Here is a 25,799-nt window from a genome sequence, read left to right as displayed (position 1 = left end):
TAATAGAAGCCTTTAATAATATTAGGACTTTTGTTTTTGTAGTTGCATAACTCAAACATTCCATACCTTATTTTTTCAAAAGGTAATGTAACAAGCTGTTAGCCAACAAATAGCTAGCTATGTGCTAGCAGTTCTCTATTATGTAGTGTCACTGAAAACATTGTCTAATTACACAGATCCAAGTTTTGAACTTCCCCATTACTGGAAGCCCATATATATATATTCTGTTCTGATACACCTGCATAAATCCAGAGTAACTCCACTGACTTTAATGAGTTTTGTTTGAGGTGAGGACTGAGTGAAATCTGTGGCTTGCAGACATAGCTCTGTGTTGGGAGCAGTGTCAAGAAGCATTGTTCCATGGGTTGGTCCCCATTGCCCCATGTGACTTGTCTGCTCCATTGTTCATTGCCTAGGGAAGGCAGCATGGTGGTTGCACTCTCTCTTTGTGCTCTTTGAAGTATTATGTGCCCCCAGAGAAGTAGGGTGAGGGTATTCTCTGCATTACAGCGAGTCTGAGGGCTCTAACTCTTCCTGGGATTTATCCTGGAGTGTGCTCCCTTCCCACCTACAAACAGGTGAGTCAGAATCTGACCCTTAGTAAGGACTTCAGGATTTGACCCATGTTGTTTTGGTCTCTTACGTAAAATAATACACCCTTCACACACACATACCCATTAATTCAATGTTTGGAGGTTACTCATATCTTTACCAGTAGAGGAGATATCTTGTTGCTAACCTGTGAATAAATAGGCAATTGAAACATGATGGCAGTAACTATGCCAATCCCCATGTTTAGAATAGCCTGCTGGCTGAATTTGGACAAGTTACTTCACCTTTCTGTGCCTCGGTTTTCCCATCTGTAAAGCAGGGATAATGAATGATGCTGACCTCCTTGGTAAAGTGCTTTGTGTTCTACTGATGAAAAGTGCTATGTATGTAATTTTCCATTTGATAAACAATCAAAGCATAAATGAATATCAATTACAAATAGAAAGGTGAAATATTTTTCATTTTTTTAACAATTGCAGGACATGCAACTACAACTGAATCCCTCCACCCCCGCCTCCCAAATGCATATGAATTTGCTGATAGAAAGTGTAAGAAGGGAGTTACAGTTAGGGTAGTAGCATTTTGTAACATGGCAAGACTCTCAATTATCTGAAAGCCACAACTTAGCTGGTTAAGTCACAGTGGAAAAGCAATCAGATGGTATGTCTTTAGTGTCACAGATATTCTTGATGTGGCAAAATATTACCAATCTAAGTGGAGAATGTTGCAGCTTGGTAAGGCATGCTGCAATATTGTAGGGTTACATATAAATTGTAATTGTTCATATACATAAGGCTAAGCTGTTCAGAGTCTACAGTTTCAGCCAAAGATTGTTTATTCCTTAATGTAGTAATCTCTGTATCTGTTCTGGTCAGTAAAGAATTGGGTAGGAAGTTTGTTCTGGATTGAGTATCTGTCAAGAGGCAATTGAAACATGGTTAAATGCATCAGCTATATACCATATGGCTATTTGAAATCCTTCCCATAGCCAGATCCAGATACACATCTGCCAAAATAGAGCAGTGTGATATGTAAATTGTGCCGACCTTGGAACTGTGTAATGTTATGCCAAATTTTTTAAATGTTTTCTATTGAGACTTAACATACTAAATGTACAGTATCAGAATAGTGTGTCTGTCTCTTTTGGGAACTAATAGCTCTTCTCAGCACATGATGACAACTCTCTGTTACCAAGACCTATAATCCTGTCTTCTATCAGAGAGGAAAATTTACAAGACCCATTTTTGGATGTAATTATCAAAAGTCATTCAGTTCGATCTAGTATTTTTAAAAGGAAAAAAGTCCAGTTTCAGTGTTGATTTCCCTCACTATTTTTTGTTTCCCTTTTTATATCCCTTGGGACAAATGAATCCAAGCTAGATTGAGAAGCATTACTAAGTAAACTATGAAAATAATCTGACTTCATATGGAGTACAACAAATGGAGCTCCCATATAACATGAAGCTATCTTTATTCTAGTCAACTGAGGTAACAGAATGAATTTATGACTGTTCATAAAACTCTAGCAACATATTGAATCAAAAGTGGGGGAGATATAATGTTCATTGATACTTTCAATTTAATACCTTAATGAAAAATGGCAGTTAAAAGTTTCCATCTAATGATGATACCCCTGAAAAGACATTATGGTGTTATAACCAAATATATTTAGACTGAAATGTGGGGCATGATGAATCTGGATTTGATTATTTTATTATGTTGCTGGATGATATTCCTATTCATTGTAAGTTTAATTATTGGGACATAAAAGCTTGTGCACAGACATTTTTATATATTAAATAATACTGTATATTTTTCTGAAAATTAGAAACTAAAAATTAATTTTCACCAAGGTTTCTTATCCTATAGCCTGATTGGAAGAGATGTTGAAGAGGAGAGTTCTTCACACAGGAAAGAAAAGAAAAGCCTTATATAACCAAAAAAAGGACTCAACAAAAATCAGGGACAGTGCTGAAAATGAAAGGATTCACTACAAGAGAAGCAAAAGATTAGCACAACACAAAATTTGATTTTATTCTGAAAAATATAAGCACTCAGAACAAGCTCAAGGAAAGGTGAACATGAAAATGACTCACTCTGAGAAAAAAAATAGGATTGCAACAATAAAAAAAGTACTGTATCAACACTGAAAAAGGAGTCATTTCTACTAAGAACTAACATAACATTGGATAAAAAAGAGAGATTAGAAAGAAAATATTCAATATCAAACCAAGAAGGTAAAAAAGGGCTCAAAATTAGACAAAGCAAATACAACAATGAAAAAGGGAGGGTTTAATATAAAGTTTAAAAAAAGAAGCCATGGGGGGAAATATTAACACAGAACAAAAAGGACATATTTCCTCACCAAAAATATACTAATGCAGACAAAAGAGGACAAATGGAAGAAAAAACTCTGACACAAAAGGGGTTCAACACAAACACAATATGTTTTACTATAAATGAAAGTTGATAAAAGACGTGTCTTAAAAAAGGAATCTGAGAAATGCTAACCATAAGCTCAGTCTCTTCATGTCTTACTCCTTCTGTCTCAAGCTGTGGTGGCTTATATTTTATATAGAAGAAGACAGCAACAATTGAAACTGAGGTAATTATAATTATTGTAGCAGTTTGATTGGCAAACTTCCCTAGCAAATATTTTAGCCCGTTCAGGCTGCCACTATGCATAGAGACGCAAACTAAAAACTGATGGCCTTTACCAAATGCTGGTGCAGAATTGGACCCTCCTTTATTCTGACCTCTCCTAAACATTACAGAAAGCTGCTGCACTCATAACTGTTAAATACTAGGAACCAGAAGGGGTGTTAAGGAGTGTGGCCTATGATCTAGTGCCTTGTATAATCATATACACCTGTGCAAAGTGAGTATAAAGCTATCAGGATGGTGGCATTTTATATATCCTCTTAACAGGGGTATACATTAATCAATTTTTTTTTAAAGCTAGAAGAGACAATTATGATCTTGTCTGACCTTTTGCATAATGCAGGCTGCAGAACTTCACCCAGTAATTCCTGGGTCAGTTGCCACAGGCTGACACAGAAGCCAATAATTTATGGTTGAACTAGAGTATATCGCTTAGGGAGACTTTAAATTTAATGTAAAGACTTCAAAGGGTGAAATATCTGCTACATCATTTGTTAGTTTTTTCTAACAGTTAATTAGTTTCACTGATAAAAGTTTGTACCTTATTATCAATTGGAAGTTAAAGCTAGCAAGATTTTAACTGTTGAACTAAAGAGCCTTCCAGTACCAGATGTTGTCTCCATGGAGGTACTTATTGTAGGCACTGGGTAATAGTTGTGTTATTTTTTTGAATATTGTACATGACTCTTTGTTTATGATGGTGTGATGGGTTAGACCCCCCTTCCAGGGTGCCCCCTGATGTGCTGGGGTCTCAGGGATGATCCCTTTTAGCCAAACACAAACAACCCAGCATGAACGGGGTCCTTTTACTGTTCCTTACAAAAATTCCCCTATTTCAACCAGGTGACCATGAATGATATCACTCTCCTGAGGCTAACATAGAAAGATAAAGACTGAATGTTGCTTGGATGTGACCAAAATCTAGGACCATTCGCTGTCATGCTTTGTGCTACAATGATTCCAGACTACTTGCTACTGGCTTGGCATGGTAAAGTGTCCTACCGTGGAGGAGGAAATAAGGCAGCCCTCCCCAGAAACCTTCTGCAAAGGCTTTCAGAGTATCTCCAGGACAGCTTCGTGGAGATGTCCCTGGAGGATTCCCGCTCCATCCCCAGACACGTTAACAGACTTTTCCAGTAGCTGTACTGGCCGCGAATGCATCCCAATTCTTCAGGGCAAATCAAACATTAAACACTATTGCTTTTAAACCCTGTAAAGTAGTTACAAATGTGCACTCACCAGAGGTGCCTTCTCCGGCTTCAGGGTCAGGGAACCTGCCTTGGGAGGGTATTGGCTCCAGGGTGATGAAAAGGTCCTGGCTGCCGGGGAGAATGGATTCTTCGCTTGCCTGCTGCGCATTCTCCTCCTCCTCCTCTTCCTCATCCACAAAATCCTACTCCCTGTTGCATGAGACTCCCACCTGCAAGGGGGGAGTCTCATGCAACAGGGAGTAGGAGTAGGAGTCTCATGCAACAGGGAGTAGGAGTAGGAGTCTCATGCAACAGGGAGTAGGAGTAGGAGTCTCACGGACAATGGTGGGGTAGTAGTAGGGTCACGCCCTAGAATGCCATGCAGCTGGTCATAGAAGCAGCATGTATGGGGCTCTGACCCGGAGTCACTGTTTGCCTCCTTTGTCTTTTGGTAGGCTTGCCTGAGCTCCTTAACTTTCACGTGGCACTGCTGTGTGTCCCTGTTGTAGCCTCTCTCCACCATGCCCTGTGTGATTTTGGCATATATATTAGCATTTCTTCTTTTTGATTGGCGTTCAGCCTGCACAGATTCTTCTCCCCATACAGCAATCAGATCCAGTGTCTCCCGTTCGGTCCATGCTGGAGCTTGTTTGCGATCTGGGACTGAATGGTTAGCTGTTCTGCTGAGCTCACCACGCTGACCAAACAGGAAATGAAATTCAAAATTTCCCAGGGCTTTTCCTGTGTATCTAGCTAGTGCATCGGAGTTGAAAGTGCTGTCCAGAGCGGTCACATTGGAGCACTCTGGGATAGCTCCCGGAGGCCAATTCTGTTGAATTGCGTCTACACTACCCCAAATTCGATCTAGCAAGGTCAATTTTAGTGCTACTCCCCTCACCGGGAAGAGTACAGCAGTCGATTTTAAGAGCCCTTTAGGTCGACGGAACGGTGTTGGTTGTGTAGATGCATTGCTTATAAAATCGACCTAATGTGGCTAAATTTGACCTAACCTCATAATGTAAACCAGGGCTGAGTGCTGTGAACCTTTTGGCTAATAAACCATACTTTATTTCGAAGAAGCTGTCTCTGTGCCGCTGTATACTGCTACTGTCCCACAGGAAACTCCTGCAGGTGCCAGGCCCATTGGGCCTGCTGGGTAGCATGGTTGGCCACCTGGGGTGTAAACCAGAGGCTCTGTTGAAGTGTTGTTGGCTCATGGGATCCCACCCCAAAGAAGGGTGGAGGCACAGGCTTGTCACTTGAAAGGAGTGCACTCAAGGGCCTGGATAAGAGTCTTGGAAGGGGCAGTTTATCCAGGGACAGTGACACTTACATACTGTGATCAAGTAATCTCTTAATCTTCTCTTTGATAAACTACATGGATTGAGTTCCTTATTGTATCTCTCATTGTAAGACATATTTTCTGGATTCTTGTATATCTCTTTTTTGAACCCTCTCTACTTTTTCAATATCTCTTTTTAAAGTGTACAGTTTTCCAGTAGTGGGGACCCCAGTTGCTGTATACAAGGGTAAAACCACTTCTCTTGGTTGATATTCCCCTATTTATATCTCCAAGGACTATACTAAATGCTCATGGGCTGTTGGTCACATGATCCTTAAGTTCCTTACAGAGAGCCTGCTTTCCAAGCTGCAGTTCCCCATTCTATAGGTACAGCCTACATTCTTTTTTCCTAGATATATGACCTTCTTTTTATCTGAATTAAAATTACTAGACAAGATGTAAGCCAATGAAGAATCTGATCTGGAGTGTTGGAGTATATGCGTTCTGACCCTGCAGTGGCCTTTAAGCCCAGGCCTCTTCACAGATTATTCCTTAACATGTTAATATACGTGCTTGTGAAGATGTAAAGTATTGTACAAGTGCTTATTATTACTTCTCTGAGTACGAATTGTGCAGTGATGTTGTGTGTGGGGGGTGAGGCTGACCTTGGCCACAATACACATTAACATTAACACTGCTTTTGCAACATGTATGCATGCACATCTGGGAGCCATTATACCTGGCACCTGTCAGAATATGAGCCTCGATGAGTAACATGGAAATCAGCTGACTGAAAATCTTCAACATTTCCCCCCAGGAATATCTTGAAATATCATCATTTGATGGGAAAACTTAATACATAAAACTTTATTCTTCATGTGATAAATTGTATTCTGTTAGCAAGACTGGGTGGGTGTGGAAATATCTTTTATTGGACTAGCCCACCTTGTGTCTCTAATATCCTCCTGGCTACAACAACACTGCGTTAACAAGACTGTAATTCAAAGCATATCCTTCTACTAATGAACAGCCTCCATTCCTATGTACATCATATAACATAGTGGAAGATACTGAACTTGCACAATAAGACACGTCAGCAGTTTGCCACTTAACACAGTCAACTTCCTACATTCCTAAATATTAATGACAATTCCTTGTATTTGTTTTGTTTTGAACTCTCCAATTTGCTTTGTGTCAAGACAGCTCATAACTGCCCAAACAGTCAGGTACTTGAATTGTCAGCAGCCAGAAATGTAAAATGAAAAGCTGACGCAAGAGTTTTTTCTTTCTTTGTGAAGTAGACAGAAGAATATGCTACCAGTACATGAGGAATAACAAAGCTCCAACAGAATAGCGTAACTATAAAGCATGAAGTGAAATTACACTTCAGTATCTCCAGCCATTAAAAGTCACGTCACATACAAACGTAGTGGATGGTTTAGCTCAGATGGGAATAGTATTGCAAACACAAAACTGTATTAAAAATAATTCAGACTGTTATTACCTTCCACTCCTTGGGATTTGGTATAGAGTGGGGTATCATATGGACTCTTTAATAATATTAAGGACAGGATTGTTATTCCATTTTCTAAGCAGGATATGTTCAGCACTTTATTACAAAATACTGTGTTTGCAAACCAAGGCATCATAGATGCAACAGCCTAAGCTCTTTGAACATATTTTTGTTGTGTGGCTAATTGATGGATATAGGCATTTGAAATCCCAGAATTGTCCTTTCATCCTAAAATCAGTGCTATTGATATATATCTGCTTCATTACAGACTTTCAGCATACGATGTTGATTTCATATAAATGCTGAAACACAGAATGTTAACATTTTTGTTCCAGGGTCCTAATCCCTTGCTCCTAATGTCAGTGAAGTTGCTGAATCAGAAGATCATCTTTCAGGCAGTCCAGAAAACTGGTCTAAGGGAGTCCATCACCCCTTTGCTTAGGAAAAACTGACACATACTGGTTGACTTATGGATACAGCACCAAAATCACATACTGTGTAGCCTCCTTCAATTTCCTTACCAAACATTGCAACAAGTGGTCATTAAAGATTCTGTGGTTCATTTTACAAGGGAAATAATGCTAATTCTTATATTCTGATCATGTTATCATAGTTCATTTTATTCTGCTACCTCTGTCTCTTCATCCCCTGCCCCCGCAGTTTCAAATGAATCCAGTATTCTTCTACGCTTCCTGTCACAGAGCAGAGAGGAAGGATGATGCAGGGGTTGGGGTGCTGGCTTAGGACATGGGAGATGGGGTTCATGACCTTCCTGTGTGAGCTTGGGCAAGTCATTTAGCCTTTCGGTGCCTTGGTTCCCCATGTGTAAAATGGGAATACCAACACTACCCTGCTTCAGAGGGGTGGAGTGGAGGATAAACACCTTAAAGATTGGGAAGTGCTTTGGGAGCTGCTGATTGAAAGGGCTTTAGAAGTAATAGGCAATAGTATACAGCACTATAGTGCTTACATTGAAACCACTGGGCTTAGTCACACTATTATACACACCAGGGAATGCCTGCAGGATCCCTACAAGTGTGGGTGATCGGCAGTGCTTAATTTGTAATGAAAGAGGTGCCGGGGCTCAAACAATTATTTTACTTTCATAACTGATGCCACAAGCCCAGAGGTGCCGGGGCTATGAACTGCCAAGCCTAGAGGTCCCGGGGCTCAGCCTTAGCAAGCCCTGGCACAAATTAAGCACAGATGGCAGGGTTTGAGAGTTGTTAAAATAGCTGCGGGGCAGGTGGCTGCAGTGCAGGGGTGGCCTAGTAGCCCCTTTCCGGGATGTGCAGCCCCGCTGAAGTCAGTAGGGCTTGCAAGGCTCTGTAGGGTGCATTTTTAGAATGGCGCTAACCCCTGGCTGCCCCTGCCAAGTCAGACACCCGGACGTTGCTTTGGCTCGCGACGAACTTTTCCCTGGCCCGAAGGGGCAAATCCCCACCCCGCAGACGTGCAGCAGGAGAGAGAGACACACACACTGGGGGCGCCCCCCTGCTGCCTCTACACAGCCGGGCGCGCGCCCCCGCCCTCACACGCAGGAGCGCGCGGGCTCGCGCCTTCTCTCGCCCTCTCTCCCGCACGCACATCAGGCAGCTCCGCCGCTGCCGGGTGAATGGGAGCAGCAGGCTGGAGAGCGCGAGCGAAAGTCCCAGAGATGCAGCACCAAGTCTGGCCCTGCTAGGTTCCCCCACCCCCTCCTTCTCCTTCTCCTCCTCCTCGACTGGGAAGCGTTTAAAAGGCGAGGCTGGAGGATCACAAGCCATTCCCCCAGTGAGGAGAGGTGCAGCTGCCTGGGGACAGAGAGCCACAGAGAGAAGGGGGAACAGGACGATTTGGAAATGCTAATTCTAGGGCGCTTGCTTGCTTGCATCCAGCTCCTCTGTGTCCTCCGAGTGGGTGAGTGAGATTTGCATGCGTTAATAATAGCGGGGTTTAAAACCAACTTTGCGCCTCTGTGAGCCCTGGCTGTGCTCTGGCTAGTGTCATTCCCGACCAGAGCCTCTTTTACTTTCACACCACGGAAACATGCTGTCAGCATCATGGACGGGAATGTTTCTTCTCTCCCTCCTCACCTTAGCCTCCAGCTGCTGCTGCTGCTGGGCTCCATGGATGCAAGCTCCAGTCATGTCCCCACCAGCAGAGACAGGCTGCTCTGCCGGGGATCGCTCACAATCCCATCCACGCCCTAGCCTGAAAAGTGGCATTTAACACCAAAAGCATTAGGTAAAGGGCTGTTTGCATTGCCATTAGCCAAGGAGCCAGGATCAGCCTCTTCTGAGGAGACTGTGTTCCAGCCATTCACTCCCACAGCCCGACAGGATGCACTCACATGAAAATTTATCACATATGAAATGAGCGAGAGAGAGAAATCTACAATTCAAGGCAATATAGGCAACAAGCATCAACTTGCCTGTACAGTACATTAGATGTTCGATTTTATTTTAGCCAGCAGCCTGTTTAGGCAATTAACATTTTTAAGAGTATCAATGAATGGTGCCAAATCTCAATCTACAAAGAAGACAGTTATCCAGTAGCTGATTAATTCAGTCATTGCTCTAGAATGAGTAAGATACTGATGTCTTTAAAGGCAAAAATACATTAGTCCGTATATTAACGTTTCACCCTTACTGAACACAGTATTGGTATTCTGATTTTAGCAGGACCACTTACATAATCAAATTAATTTTAAACACATTCAGATTCGTGCAGAGTGCATCATGAGAATCCTACAATTTCCTTTATATCATTTGAAAGCAGATATTAAAGGAATAGTTAACTTATATTATTAGAAGTGTTGTCTTAACCACTTTGTCATATATATTAAAACAAAAATGTTTTTAAATCATGAAATTTTATGTTTATATTTGTTGTGATGTTATTAGCTCCTGCCAAAACACTGGAAAATATTGGTTAAGTTTCACATACTTATGTGAAAATAAGATCTTCAGTCATTGTCATCTGTCCACAAAACCAGTTTTATAGTAGAGCTCTCTCTTGTTAAAGTAGATATTAACCTACATTTTGCATCCAATAGGTGGTGCTGCTTCTGGCACAGTAAATCTTTATAAACAAAGATCTGTGTCATGTGCTAACAGTGCAATCAATTTCACTGTAGTTGAACTCCTCATACTGTAATTGTTTTTATTTGACATATGAAGAAACTAATTTGAATTCCCTTTCCAAAAAGCTTATTGGAAGTGGTTGAATTGTAAATTTGATGGGTGCAACTGACCTTTAATTAAAAATATTTCAGTTGTTTATAAAGACATTCTTAACTTTTGATAGGCACTATTCAAATTTTAATTCTAAAATGTTAATTCTAAAAATCTTAGTTATTCTAAAATAAAATACAAATGAATAGACCATTACAAGGTATGGCCAAGTATGAACTAGCAAAATATACTTGATGATTTTTATAACATCTTTCATATATTCCTAACTTATTTCCTAATAGTAATGAAAATTCCTATTTTAAAAGTTAAAATTAAGATCTATTTATCTGGATGTGTAAATATGGGTGTATGCTGTTATGACACAATGTATATGATATAGAAACATCATTACATTTCTGATAGAAGTGCAACATTACTGGAGTTTACGTCTTACTTGTAGGTTAATGTGGTCATGCCATATTATAAACAATGGAAAGGCATTTAGTAGAACTTGAACTCTCTAGGGAAATAGAAATTCTTGTCCGTTAAAAACATTTGTTGTACTTCCTTTTTGTTGTGGTAGAAATAAGGTGTTTGTTTATAATGTAACTTTCTAACACTCAGTGTACTTGTGTGACTATGCTGTACTCCTAAATACAAAAGATCTGCCAATACTAGAAACCATTTTTTTCAATCACACATCAGGTATAATACCAGCTGCTACTTCATTTTTCTCCCTTGACAGATTCACCATTGTTTTCAAAACTGACCTGAAAGGGTCACCCTTCTTAGAGGTGATGGATGATTTGGTCTCAATGGTAGCTCATTCTGAGGACTGATGAGCCAGACTGCATAGCTTGTTGAATGATGTGATTGTTCCCATGAATGAATACACTGTACAGGTTATTAAACTGATTTTAATCAGATTTCATTTGAATATCTTCCTCCCTCTGCCTGCAACCCAGAATACTTCTACTCTATCGCTCCTTGCTTGTAAGATTAAAGATTTTTTAGATTTTGATATAATTTAGTTTTGCTTTCTCACAATAAAGAATCAAATCATTGGGTTTAGTGAATTTTATAGGTACTAGGGTTTTTTGTATTGGGCTAGTGGTTACCATTCATTCTGGTATCCAGAACCAGCACTAGCTTATTTTGTGAATGGAATGTTGCTGCTGGTAGACTGTGTCTTCATCATGAAGGCTGTGCATGTTGTTTCAAGAGTCTATCATTTTATCCTCAGGGAGATACAGAGAACTTTCTTGAAAACCTACTGTGTTTTACAGATCCAACCTGATTTGTGTGAATTTCAAAAAAATATAGTTGAGTTCCCAGTTTGCCACTGTCTTACAGTGATATCCTCTCATGTTTCAAGGGAAGTCTACTCTGGGGTCCAGTTCAACTTTGGAGTTTTGCCATGGACTTCAATGGGAGCAGTATGAGGCACTTAATCTATGAAAATACATAAAGTCCAGTTCTCCCCACCCATGAGAAAAACTCATAGGAGGGGAACAGGAGAGAAGAAAACTCAAAGGCTAAATTGTTCCTTTGGGAGTGAGTAGAGGGCAGGGGTTTCATCTGCTGTATTACTGGACAAATTATAATGGCCTGATTCTGATGCCCTTACTTAGGGATGAATAATACCCTATTCCACAAATCGTCCCACTGAAGTCAGTTAAAGAACTGAAATTACTGGGACTCCTTATGCAATAAGGTTTTATTCAAATAGTACCAATTACTTCAGTTCTTCAGTGACGCTACTTGTGGAGCATGATGCTATTCATCTGGGATCCTTATGGGTAGTAGAATCTGGCACTATATGATTATATGCAAACATTATTCTATAGTCAGAATAAAGATTTCATAGTAAATTCTTGTTTTTATTATGAAAAAATTAAAAGCACTGCACATCATTCCACATTGGTTGTGGCATTTTTACCATGAACAAAAAATCATTGACACAGTTTGTAATTGCATTTATTCAGCTAATTCACTCTCATTTCAAGTCTGCTCTGACTTACCGACACATCCTAAGTAACCCAAGTCAATGAGCTGTAAGATTTTGCAGAATTTGTCCCATTCTGTCCTATGGAAAAATCATATAGTGGCTTCCAGTGTGCAGATTTAGCTATAAATAATTGAAGAGGAGAAAATGTTTTAAAAAACAGGCATTTTAACAAATTGTATTATGAAGAGTGATTCATTTTGAGTTAAAGTGACTTAAATATTCAGATGAACTTAACATGTTGCAGATTGCTTTGTGATTCTCTGTGCCCTCCTCTTACTCACGAAAATTTACAGATGACTTCCCCAAACTATATAAAAAAATCACTTGGAATGTAGCTCATCTATACTTTGCCATTATTAAATTCCACTCTCCACCCAACCCTTGACCCCTCAAAACCCAATAAGGAAATCTTCCAATTAGTAAATTATCCCTTTGTTTTCATTATGTGCAATGCATTGCTCAGTTTTAGTTCAGTCTGTAGCATCAGAGTAACAAGCCATTATCAATACAGAAAATAGCACTTTTTTTCTAAATAATTCATTTTGTGTTATTCTACTGACTTCAAGGGGTTTATTTCCAAAGCTGAGTGGTGGAGGTACAGTACAAGCAATTATCTCATTACAAATAAGAGCTTTGTGAATGCACCTGCTGTGCTGTACTTTGATATGTACCCCTAATAATTAACAATTAATGGATGTGCAAACATGAAAGCCTTGGATCAAGTATGCTTTTATGATCTTTATGGACTCAATCATACATCATGAGCATACTTACAACCTCATTTGGATTCAGTATGACTTGGACTATGTAAAGAATATAGAATCAGGCCCTATTGCCCAGCTTAAATTTCTTATACTGATATTTTTTGTGTCTCAAATATTAATTTTGATGTATTTTATACTAGATGATATCACAGTGGAGATTTTATTATTAACTCTACTTTACACTTAAGATGATGCACGTTTTCTATTACATGCTCTCTATGGTTACATTTAGTTAAGCAGAATAAAAAAGATAAAACATAAACATAAATTTAAAGGGAATTTTATTTTCTTAACCATCTATTTGTGGCTGTATTATATTTGATTTTATATATTTGTGTACCAAAAAGACATTATACACATACACACTTTGAAATGTGAATGTATCTACATATACAGTATTATATTGATTCATTATACTTATAAAAGTAGATCTGAAAAGTTATGCAGAAGTTACTGAGACTGTTTTTAATGAAACTTTAAATGGCTTAAGTGCAAACCAATATTTATGCTGTACACTATTTGTGGGTGTGATATCAAAGGTAGCTGGCACAGTAATTTTTCCCACTTTTAATGCAATGTAAAAGCAAAGTTCTCAAAGCTATGCTAGGCAGCACTACTTAAGCTTGTTTAAATGTATTTTTGTTACTTAGTTCCTGAAGAAAAACATAATTTATATAAAAATTATGTGGAGATAGTTGAAATATTCTGAATATAATCAAATTATGAATTAGTACATTAACATGCAACGATATGTATTGCCTATTCTTCATATGTATTGCCTATTCTCCAATTAATGCTATTTTCCTCATTTCCCGTGTTCATTATTTAAGTGGTCACTTCCCACTATGACTCCTCTAATTAGTAATTTAAGGGTGAGCAGATTCTGTTCTTTTGCTGACTATTCAATTCCTCATCAAATGGGCAGTGCTTCTCCATATTCCCCCTGGGGATTGGAAGTCTGAGTTAGTTCCGGAACCCATGTCTCCCAGTTAATAGCTTGATTCTTACAGCTTCATGCACCATTTTGTGTTGCTTTTCAGTATGAGGCATCCTTTTGGCTATTCAATAAGCTTTTTTTCCTATAAAGACAAAAGTCACCTTTTTGTATACATGTCAAGGGTTCCACATTCGAAAAATAAATTGCCAGGAAAAGAGGGCTTGCAGTATTAAATAAGAAAAACATGCAAATCAACTAACTGCAAGACAGGGAATTTTCCAAAAGAGGCTGGTGTTGTGACACTTGGCTCCAGCAAGTTCTTGAGGTTCTGTTGGTGGCACCGTATTTTTGTGGGTAGGTCCATTATAGGCTGATTATTGAATACAAATTATTGACGCAAGTCAATTCATTTGGTATAAGTGGAAGATACTGATCCCATTGTAATTTTAGAAAAAGACACATTGACTACTTTTTGCTTTACCCCATACCGTGTCAAAATGTGACTTTTGTCATATTTTGCCAGTTTAATGGGGTCAGGCCTGGTTAATATTTGGATAGGAGACTTCTAAGGACAATCCAGGCACTATATGAAATAGTGTGGATGATTTTTGGATGTGACATTTCTCCCAACAGTTCCAACTGGATATTGTATCTTTTTCACTTCCCAGACTAAACTTTTATTTAGATTTGCTGTGCTCTATCAGAAATAGTCATATTTCTTCCCAGAAGTAGATACATTTCATTGTGGTTGAAGAGATTTCTGTATAGGCCAAATTCAAAAGTCCTTTATCAGGAAAATTCAAACTGACTTTTAAAAGATTTTTGTCTAAGTAAGGACTTCAAAATTTTTGAATTAATCAAATCCAGTGGCACTATCTAACTGTGAAATTATTCTCATTTGAATGTTTCACACATTAGGAAATATGGAAATTGCTTATTATGCACTTTTTCTAGCTTCTGATAGTGACCAGTCATTAGGATTGCCAACCTTCTACTCACACAAAACCGAACACCCTTGCCCAGCCCCTGCCCCACCGCTTCTCCAAGGCCACATCCCTGCTCACTCCATCCCCCCTCCCTCTCTTGCTCGCTCTTCCCACCCTCACTCACTCCCACATTTTCACTGGGCTGACTCAGGGGGTTGGGGTGCAGGAGGGGTTGAAGGCTCCAGCTGGAGGTGCGCGCTCTGGGGTGGGAATGAGGGCAAGGGGTTTGGGGTGCAGGAGGGGGCTCCTGGCTGGGGGGTGGGGCTGAGGGATTCGGAATGTGGGAGGGGGCTGTAGGTTGAGGCAGGGGGTTGAGGTGTGGGAAGCGGTGCAGGCTCTGGGCTGGGGGTGCAGGCTTTGGGCTGGGGCTGGGGATGAGGGGTTCAGGGTATGGGAGGGGACCCCAGGGTGGGGCAGGGGGTTGGGTGCAGGCTCTGGGGTGAGGCCAGGGATGAGGGGTTTGGGGTGCAGGAGGGGGCTCAGGGTTGGGGTGCAGGCTTACCTCGGGCAGCTCCCGGTCAGCGGCACCCTGGAAGCGGCCAGCAGCAGGTCCGGTGAAGGGGCCAGGAGCCTCCACGCACTGCCCCCGCCCGCCCACCCACCCACAGGCACCGCCCCTCCTAGCTCCCATTGGCCGCAGTTCCCAGACAATGGGAGTGTGGAGCTGGTGCTCAGGGTGGGGGCAGCACGCGGAGTCCCATGGCCCCCCCGCATAGGAGCCGGACCTGCTGGCCACTTCCGGGACGCAGTGTAGTGCCAGGACAGGTAGGGACTAGCCTACCTTAGACACACAGCACTGCCAACCGGACTTTTAATGGCCCAGTTGGTGGTGCTGACCGGAGCCACCAGGGTCCCTTTTCAACTGAGTGTTCCGATTGAAAACCAGACACCTGGCTACCCTACCAGTCATACACATGATTTCTGTGTAAATATCAAGGTTTATTAATGTCAGGTTTACCATGGATCCTTTCAATTTTGCTTTACAAAATTACTTACTACTTTGAAAGCATGCTAAAAAACCAGGTATTGCTTTACATTTATGGATGTCAATCATACCTGAAAAATTCCCTATGTAAAATTGAAATATTACATTTAGGAATCTTAATTTAGGATTCGAATCTAAGGGTACAATCCTCCAACTGATCTTCATTCCAAATTCCCATTTCAGGTTCAACCCCATAAAGATAAAGAAATTATTTGGCATTCCTGCAAACTAGTTTGGAGTTAGAAAACAATCCTTTTCAATCAAATGGATGATTCTAATGTCCAAAATTCTCTGTGCATTTATATATGTCATTGTGAGGGGCATACTGATTGCTATTACGCCGTACCCAGTCGTCATACTCTCTTTAAGGATACCTTCGAAACAAAACCACTACAACAAAATTCAATGGTATTTTTATTTTTGCTACTGCAACTGTTGCATCATGTTGAAATGACAAGTGCCCTGCAGAATGAAGGACCAATCCTGCAAAGCCATAGTCATATGAGTAAAATACGTAGTCCCATTGAAGTTATTGGGAGTACTCACCTGCATACAAATTTCTCATTTGATTAAGGATTTGCAGGACCAGTGCTGGACCCTTAATTTTCATATTCTGTGTCCAGAGAATTCTGTTTAGTTCTAGATTGCTTGACGGTTGAATAAAACAGTTACAATTAAGAATTATATCTGTTCTCACTGACTTAAGTATCTTTTGCTAAGGCTTGTTAAAGATAAAAGTAGTGAAGAGTTGATGAAATATTAGTGTTACAAAGGGTGAAATGAGACAGCTGGAGTGCTGTATTGAAAAACTGTTACAGGGTACTTCTTTGAAATACAGTGAATAAAGCATGCTGTACACAAATACATTAAATCAAATTTCTTAATGAATAAAGACGTATGTTTCTGTACATGCGCTAATTGAATTGAATTTCATAGAACACTGCTAACTCATTTAAACTTTCCCGACAAATCATTGGGTGTTCCTTTAATGTGTCTGGTTTTCAGTTGATTTAGATGCTATAGGGTCTCAATCCAACTCCCACTGAAGTCATGGAAAGATTTATTGACTTAAATGGGAGTTGAACTGGATTCTCCCTGCATTGTAACTCATTAAAAAAATCCTTTAGATTCTTTTTTTTTTTAAATCAATTTTAGCAAGTGAAAGGCTCTCTGTGTGAGTAGAATTGTCCTGTGGGGCATGAAAGATGAGGGGCTGCCATTTCTGTTGTGGTGTACACTCACTTTCCCCCCCACTTCAATCCATACAAAATGGAACTACTAAAGTAATCTTCCTTGCCCACCATTTGATAATGTCTCCTCCCTCTTTGCAATCCTCTCTTGGCTCCCCATCTGCTATTGCATGAAACGAAAGACTCTTGTTACCACTTTCAAAGTTCTACATAATGCTGCCCCTTCCAGTTTGTCTTAGCTTGTCAATGCTTAGCATAGTATTGGCCCATCCCTTCCACTCTGACAGTGTTTCCAGCCTTATCCACTGGTTTGTCAGCTTTTCACACAATCCCTTACTTGCCTTCTTCCACGCAGCTCCTTGTAAATGGTGTGACCTCGCTGACCTCATCCACAAAGCCCCTACCCCATCCACATACAAGTCCTTCCTAAAGACCCACTTCTGCTGTGTTGTTTATAGTGAATTAAGTGCAGGATGATTCAAGCATCTGCAGGTCCTTATCAGGAAACTTTGCAAGGTTCCTCATCCAGGGTTTTCAGACCCACTCCCATATGTATTTCCACAGGAGGGGTCAATCTTGCCCTCTCTTTCTAACCACTCTCTCTTTATTTCTTTAATATTATTCTCCATATATTTGGCATTTGGATTTATCCCACTCTGTATTCTTTATTTTGTTTTTTATTCTTATTTTAGTTTTGCTTAATACTGACTTTATCTGTATACAGTAGTAACTTAAGGATCGGTATGAATCACAATCAATAGTAATTTTTGTTGCAAACGAAGGAAAAAAATCTTATTTTTTTCTGTGAATTTTATTTTCTGCACTATATCATCATTTTGTATGGAGGTTTACAGTGTTTGGCATCTGTGGATTAGAGGAAGAAAAGCAGATTTCTGTAGTTAGCAACATAGGCATTTGAACAGAGATTAGTCAGTATTATACTCAATAGCATTCATTCAAGTGCAGACAAGAATACATTTAGCCAAGGAATCATTCTCCTCATCCATTAGTGATAAATAGACCTGTACAAAAAGATTTTGGGAGACTACCCAGCCCTTTAGCTCTGAGTAGTTTTGTGTCTTTTCTGAATTGTGCTGTCAGCTGTGGGATTTGTATTGTGTGAACTGGCAGAGAAAATGTACCTTCATCTAACAGTGTTCTTCACTGTCTATATGGGGAGCTCTGACTTTTTTGTGTGAGGTGATGTGACTGTGACACACAATCTACTAGAGATTTGTCTGAGCAGTTGAATTGCCAAGCAGAAAACTCACTAGAAATATGCAGCCAGGAAAGATGGATATATACTTCCCCTTGGGAATATGTGCACATCTTAAATGATGTGACTAACATTCTCAACTGTTTAAATGTTTACTATAGGGAAGAAGAAGTGGGTTGTAGCCCATGAAAGCTTATGCTCTAATAAATTTGTTAGTCTCTAAGGTGCCACAAGTACTCCTGTTCTTTTTGCGGATACAGACTAACACGGCTGCTACTCTGAAACCTACTATAGGGAAAGAGATTCCTAATGTGAAAAAATTACTAGGGCAATTTAATGTACATTAAGCTTAGTCTAGTTGTCTTGCTGAATGAAAGAAGATCGGTTCAAATAAATCAGATGGAGATAATAATGCAGGGGTGCATAATGGAAAGTTTCAGGTTACATAGAGTTTGAAAGAAATAGAAACAAAATACAAGAGGACCCGAAAATGTGTTTTTTGTTTGTGGTAAATAAGATGTAAGTTAATCAGTTGATTGGAATATGATCTTCAAATGTTATCCCTAATGGAGATACTGTGTGTGGATAAAACTTTATCACGGACTTTGTCATGAAAAAGCTGTAATTGTAGACACTATTTGTACAGTGTTTATAGAACACACTGTGTATGCATAAAGTTTTGCTGACAAATTAATGGGATCTCTGTCATTGACATTAATGGGGACAAGAAAGGCTCTACCCAGAGGAATTTGTAGTCTTTGGGCCAGACTATGGCTTTTTCCTCCATAAATGTATAAGGAAGGGAATGGCTACAAGAAGTATCCCAACTTCTGTCCCACATGCAGTAGCTGGAGTAAATCCTATGGAAATGTCTGATGTGGAAGGAAAGTCACAGGGAAGAAAGGTAAAAGTGAATGAGGATGGCAGAAGAGGCTTCATTCAGGTTATACTTGCCTTGCAGGCCATCTAGCAGCCTGTGAATATAGTAGAAGGAGGAAATAGCCTTACAGAGCACAGGATCTTCAGTCTAGTTGTGAAAAGGTAGAATTTATGATCTGCTGGGTTTAATCAGCTTAAACATTCCCTTTGCTATATTCACCAATGATCCAGAATCCCAGTGGAATCTTCCACTTGCATATGTGTGGTGGGTTCCACCCAGGGCCGGTGCAAGGAAGTTTCACGCCCTAGGCGAAAATTCCACCTTGCACCCCTGCCCCGCCTTGGGGCCCCCCCCCCACGTGGCAGTTCCCCACCCCCCCGGCCCGGGGATCCATGCGGCAGCTCCCCACCCCAGTTCACCTCTGCTCCGCCTCCTCCCCAAGCACGCAGCCCCCGCTCTAATTCTCCTCCCCTCCCAGGCTTGCGGCACCAAACAGCTGATTGGCACTGCAAGCCTGGGAGGCGGGAGAAGTGGAGCGGCTGCTGCGCTGGGAGAGGGAGTCTGAGCCGCACGTGTCAGCGTGCCGCCGGCAGCCCAGCCCAGGAATGCTGTAAAAAAAAAAATTGGGGGCACTGCTTTTTGGTGCGGGAAGCCATACCCAGCACATTGCTCGGCCCACACTGCTTCCCGCAGCCCCCATTGGCCTGGAGCGGTGAACCGCGGCCACTGGGAGCCGCGATCGGCCGAACCTGCGGACGCGGCAGGTAAACAAACCGGCCCGGCCCACCAGGGTGCTTACCCTGGTGGGCCGCACGCCAAAGGTTGCCGATCCCTTTTGTTTACTTTTTAACTAGAACTCTAGTTTAGAGTTATTCCCCCAACAATACCACTAGGAAAGTTACATTATTCACAAAATGTACTGTTTTTAATATCTAATGCATTACTATATAAAGTCTTTGGACCCTATTCTTGCTGTGAAGCCCTGATCCAAGTTCCACTGCAATCAGCAGAAATCTTTCCATTGGTTTCAATGGGAGTCTTACCCTGGCGGGCCACGTATCAAAAGTTGCCGATCCCTGGGTTAAATGAATAAAAATTACCCTGGCTAATAACATTTTCATATAAAATGGTCCTATCCAGGCCAAATAGGCCTTTTGTGGTTGCACCACAAGCATCCCAGGAAATACTGCCTCAAAGCAGCACAACCTGTGGAAGCAGCCACATGATGGCAAACTCAGCTTTATGTGGTCACCCAAGCCTGCTGTTTCTCAGAGCTGGAGATAAAGATTCTGCTCAACAGAAATGCCAAGAAGAAGATTTAAATGGGCTATGGAACTGTAGGGAGGCGGTGTGGTTCCCCGCCACCCCAGAGAGGGACGAGCTCTGCCGAACACCAGAGGGGGCGGAGCCAGAGCACTCCAAGCCTGCCCCCGAGAGGGTCAGGTGCCGGACAGGAAGTATAAGAGCCCAACCCCATAGTTCACTCGAGAGGCAGCTACTGGAGAGGCCAGATGCCTTTGGCCCAGCTCCCGCTGGGGAGACTCCAGCAACCAGCGGCGGACCTGGAGACTGGCCTGACTGGCCAATGCTTGACACGGATCAGCATGTGGGAGAGTTGCTGAGCCTACCCCTCGGCAGCTACCCAGAAGAGTCGCTGAGCTTACCCCTCGCCAGCTACCCCAAGGAGCCAATAGTGATCGACCCCCCTGAGGACACCACTTTGACCCAGGTACCTCCAGAGGGGGAGTTGGGAAGTAGCCCTGAGGCAGCCGACCCGAGTCTGACTGCAACGCTGCCGGACTGCATGTCAGTGTGTTGTGGCCGGGATCCCCACTGACACAGCAGCGGGCCATTGGCCGCTGCTAGGGCCCCGGGCTGGGATGCAGTGGAGTGGGAGGGCCTGCATCCGCCCCCTGCCACCCAACGCGTGGGTGGCAGTCTCCCCCTCTCCCAGGCCGCTCGGAGCCTGAAGCCTGGATGTGCTAGTTACCTGTGTTTGCTCAGCCCCTACCCAAGGGCCTGAGCTGTGACTCATTACTGCCACGCCCTGACCCAGGGCCTGGGCCTGTTAACTGCTAACTGTTACCTGTGTGTGCTCAGCCCCTGCCGGATGGCTTGAGCCAGGACTCCTGTGGCCGACTGATTCCCCAGGGGCCAGTGCAGGGACTAAGGGAGGCGGTTCCCCGCCGCCTCGGAGAGGGACAAGCCCAGACAAACCTTTTCTACAGGAACCAAAAGAATGATAATTCCCCACAGTATGACAACTGCCAGGGTTGTAGAAAGGAGTCTATTATGATAGTGTTTTCTAGGTTGGGGGGTCACCATTAGTAACAGTGATTTTCAGGACTCCTTTCCAGACAAGCTCTTTGCAATAGGGTCCATGTTGTTTTATGTACTTGTATGATACAACGTGACCATGCTCTTGATTGGGGCCTCCGGGCGCTACTGTAATATATAAATAAAAGTAGAAATATTTAGGGTGGGAAAGCCCTTTGGTTCCTAGCACAAAGTTAGGCTAATAATAATAACTTAGGCCTGGAACAAGTCTTCCCTTGTGAACGGGACGGTGTAGGGGAAGGGAGCATTGTTAAAGAAGATGAGAAAAATTATCCTCTCAAGCAGTATCAGATCTCCCTGCTGCCCAGCTGCTTGAGAGGAGAGTCTCTCTCATTCTTGGTTGTTTGTAATTTTGTAGCCTGGTCGACAGTGCAGAGTTTACTTCTGGATAAGTCGGGCTGCTGTACATCTGGGGCTTGTACAAATTGGGCAGCCTCCGAGGGATTGCATATCCCAGAAGACCATGCACATTTCAGTCTTGGCAGATCTCCATTTCAATGTATCCGAAACAGAATTGGTCTGGCAGAAAAGCGCATGCTGCACCCTTAAAGGGTGCAGTTGTATAACTGTGTCATTAATCTGCATCCCTGTGTTGGGAACTGTGTGTGTAGTTGCACCATCCTAGCTGGAGCTCCAAGATGCATTTTGCTTCAGGCAGATATAATACCTCCCAGATTCACAGAGCAGGCAGCAGCTGCACCATCCTTAAGGAGGGTAAAACATTTGCTCCTTTTCACAGTAAACCAGCTCCATTGGATAGAGTGGCAACAATAGAACCATTTCCCCACTGAGTCACTCAGCTTCTCTGAAGCACAATACCGCCCCGAGTTTCCATTGACTTAGTACATCTTAGACCTCCCCCAATGCAGGGCAAAGCCTTAAAGACGCAACCAAGCCCCTTAATTAGTTAGTTTGTGCAATGTTTGGCAGATATAAAGCATTAGATAAGTCCTAAGTATTATGATGATGATTATTTTAGATTTACAAAGCATTTCTCAATCCTTTGAAATGGGCAGTTATAACTTGTTTGAGATTGAAAAGCTTTCGATCAGTCCAGAACAGGAAATAAATGTTCAACTTGCACTGGTGAGATATATTTACAGAACAACCACAAATTTTAGATATCCAGTGCATGACAAAAGATCAAATCACAGATTTATTATTGCTATTTCCAAAACTAGATGTGCAACCTTTTAGGCATTTCTGTATTGCAGAGAAGACTGGCCAGGTTTTAGGCTATCTGCAGTTACATGTATTTATGATCTGAAGAGAGAGAAGAGAATATGAAGAATTTTACTTTCATGTCCTCTTACAGAAATTCTTTAACTTGCATGTACATAAGTATAAGGCTACATTCAAACAGGCTGCTGGAAAGGGACATAATGGGCACACCTATGGTGTCCAGATAGTAAGTGTGAAAAATCAGGACAGGGTGAGGGGTAATAGGTGTTGATATAAGACAAAGCCCCGAATATTGGGACTGACCCTATAAAATTGGGACATTTAGTCACCATAGGCACACTCTTCCTTGCCTTACCTTTGAGAGTGAATGCATCAATAGGCTGAAAAAGCAGCATTAATGTGCACCCATGGCCTGGCTGAGACCAGAACAGTTTGTTCCTTTCAAGAGTAGGAAAATTGTGCATGGAAACTATACATTGAGGCCTGAGGTCAGTCAGGCCTGAGTGAATATAGTAGGTGTTTAAAAATGCACACTACACCCCAGATCCCTAGTCTGTGCCCTGTTACGCCCCTGACGGTTGGTGTTGCTGTGACTTTTTCCAAGAGGCAGAATCTTTGAGGCCATCTTCTGCTCTGCATGACTTGTGATGGATGTGTTTTTGCTGGTTGTAGGCTCAGAAATAGCATCTGCCAAAATGTATCCCCATACTATTAATTTTTCATAAGATGATCAAAATTAAGGAGAGAGGTACCAAAGGCTCTGGTATAAAGCAGTACAGAATTTGCTTGTAGTCTCTCTATACTTAAGAATTATTTATGAATATACATATTTAAGTATCTAGAATAAAGGCACCACAGAAAAGCTTTAATTTTAAGGTTGCATGGATATCTTTTAGCTATTGTACTCATATATTACATGCAAAACAAACTGTTCCCAGGCAAAGAATATTCAAAAACATTTTGTTTACTTTGATAAATTGTTTAATAAATGCTTCTTAATTATGTTCAAATAAGTGAAAAATATTCTTCAATATTGCTCCCTAGGGAAACAAACATTCTGGTAATGTTTCTACATCAAAATAATTTATTAGCAATTTTTCCCCATTTTGCTTCTGGAAACATATCTCAAGAGGCAGTGTATGAACACTAGTTGGTTTTGAAACTTCATTTACCAAACAAAATGATCTATCAATACAGGTAAAAATAATCTCTCTCTACAGACCTGCAGGATTTTAATTTAAAGAGGAAATGTTATTGCTATGCTTACTGATGTAATACCGCTGTACTTCTGTGTTTATGAGAAATATAGCTATTTACATAATAGAAGGAGGTTTTCATTTTATAGACTTAGGCATTCTATAGACCTTAGCTCAAGAGTGGGCGCTAGGAAGACCTGAGTTCTCATCCTGGCCTCTGCAGCCGTGGGCAAGTCATTTAAACACTCTGTCTTAGCTGCCTGTCTGTAAAATGGGCTTACTAATACTTACCTTCCTCCAAGGCATGTTCTGAGAATTTATAAGTACTTTCAAGAAGAAAATGCTATGTTAGTGTTGTGTAGCATGATGATGGGCAAAATCCTACTGTCAGGAAATGATATAGGTAGACTCCTTCATAGTCTACAGAGATCTACAGTGTATGTACAGGGAAGCAGACTTCCATTCAGATGGCAGGGAGAGTAGTTCCTATATTTGTATTCCCCTTATCTGTGATCAGTATTTTAACCAATAACTAGAATTACATTTGCGTCTAAATTTACATATGTGGATGCAGTTTGATCTAGTGATGAAAGCATGGGACTGGGAGTCATGAGACCTAGTTACTAGTTCTGACTGCCACTGGCATGCTGTGCAATCTTGGGCGTGTCACTTATATAATCTATAGAATGGAGGTAACTCCCCAACCTTTTTAAAAGCTCTTTGGGATGAAAAGTACTATATAAATGCAAAGAAGTGGGGTTAATATTACAAATGTTCTTGAGCTAAGGTACCCTGCTTCTGCTGACAAATAGCAGCTCTTCTCATCATCTGAATGTAGTGGTCTTAAATGTAACGATACTCAGATAAATTAAGTCATAGTTATGCTTATGCTAGAAGACTTGGGTCAAACCAGCTGGTCTGAAATTTTATTCCCAATATATTATCTCTAACAATGTTTTCTAATAATATTAGATATAACATCTAGGCCAAATATTTGTAACTGCTATGTTGTTCATGCCATCAAGTACCATTTACTTTTATCGAGTAATCAGATTCTGAATGGAAGCAGTAGGTGAGCATTTTGTGGCATGTTGTGTCTAAGTCAGTGAAGTGAAAAGAATGTGACAAATCTGTGCATTTGTGATGTCAGCCATGCCACAGCATAGCTGTAGCATGGTAAAGGGAATACTTAAGTTGAATGGGACATCCATAAAACAAGTGTATCTTTCTCATTAGAATACATAAGAATGGCCCTACTGGGTCAGACCAAGGGTCCATCTAGCCCAGTATCCTGTCTTCCGACAGTGGCCAGTGCCAGGTGCCCCAGAGGGAATGAACAGAATAGGTAATCATCAAGTGATCCATCCTGTTGCTCATTTCCAGCTTCTGGCAAACAGAGGTTAGGGACATCTTTCATTTAATGACTATGCATGCCCCAAAAATGTGCTAGGTGACTTTCAAGGTTTAGAAAACTGATTTTTTTCGCTCACGTGTGGCATTCAACAATGGCTAACAGACCACTGTCACTGTTTGGCTCCTCATAAGGGTCACATTTGTAAGAAATAATAGCACCCTGTTTCATTTTGATAGTGTCTTCATGCTAAAAGGTGAGGCTTTTAACATGCACCGCTGGAACATGCGAACAGGGCCGGCTCCAGGCACCAGCCTGGCAAGCAGGTGCTTGGGGCGGCCACTCCGGAGAGGGGCGGCACGTCCAGCTATTCGGCGGCAATTCGGCGGACGGTCCCTCACTCCCGCTCGGAGC

At 41.5% G+C, this 25,799-nt stretch overlaps 1 protein-coding gene across 3 annotated transcripts in view; it reads left to right on the top strand.

Moving 5' to 3' along the window:
* The first annotated feature begins 8,882 nt into the window (after window positions 1–8,882).
* PTPRZ1 (protein tyrosine phosphatase receptor type Z1) overlaps window positions 8,883–25,799 on the top strand; it is a 193,431-nt gene continuing 176,514 nt past the window's right edge. For all 3 annotated transcript variants that reach the window (XM_026648720.1, XM_026648718.1, XM_026648717.1), the window contains exon 1: window positions 8,883–9,097. In XM_026648720.1, coding sequence (XP_026504505.1) covers window positions 9,040–9,097 — 58 coding nt within the window. In that variant the 5' untranslated portion in view covers window positions 8,883–9,039. The remainder of the gene's footprint in view (window positions 9,098–25,799) is intronic.

Source organism: Terrapene carolina, unplaced genomic scaffold, assembly GCF_002925995.2.
Source record: "Terrapene carolina triunguis isolate 2854851 unplaced genomic scaffold, T_m_triunguis-2.0 Scaffold68, whole genome shotgun sequence".
NCBI classification, from domain to species: Eukaryota; Metazoa; Chordata; order Testudines; family Emydidae; genus Terrapene; species Terrapene triunguis.
This window is presented reverse-complemented; position numbering and strand designations above follow the sequence as displayed.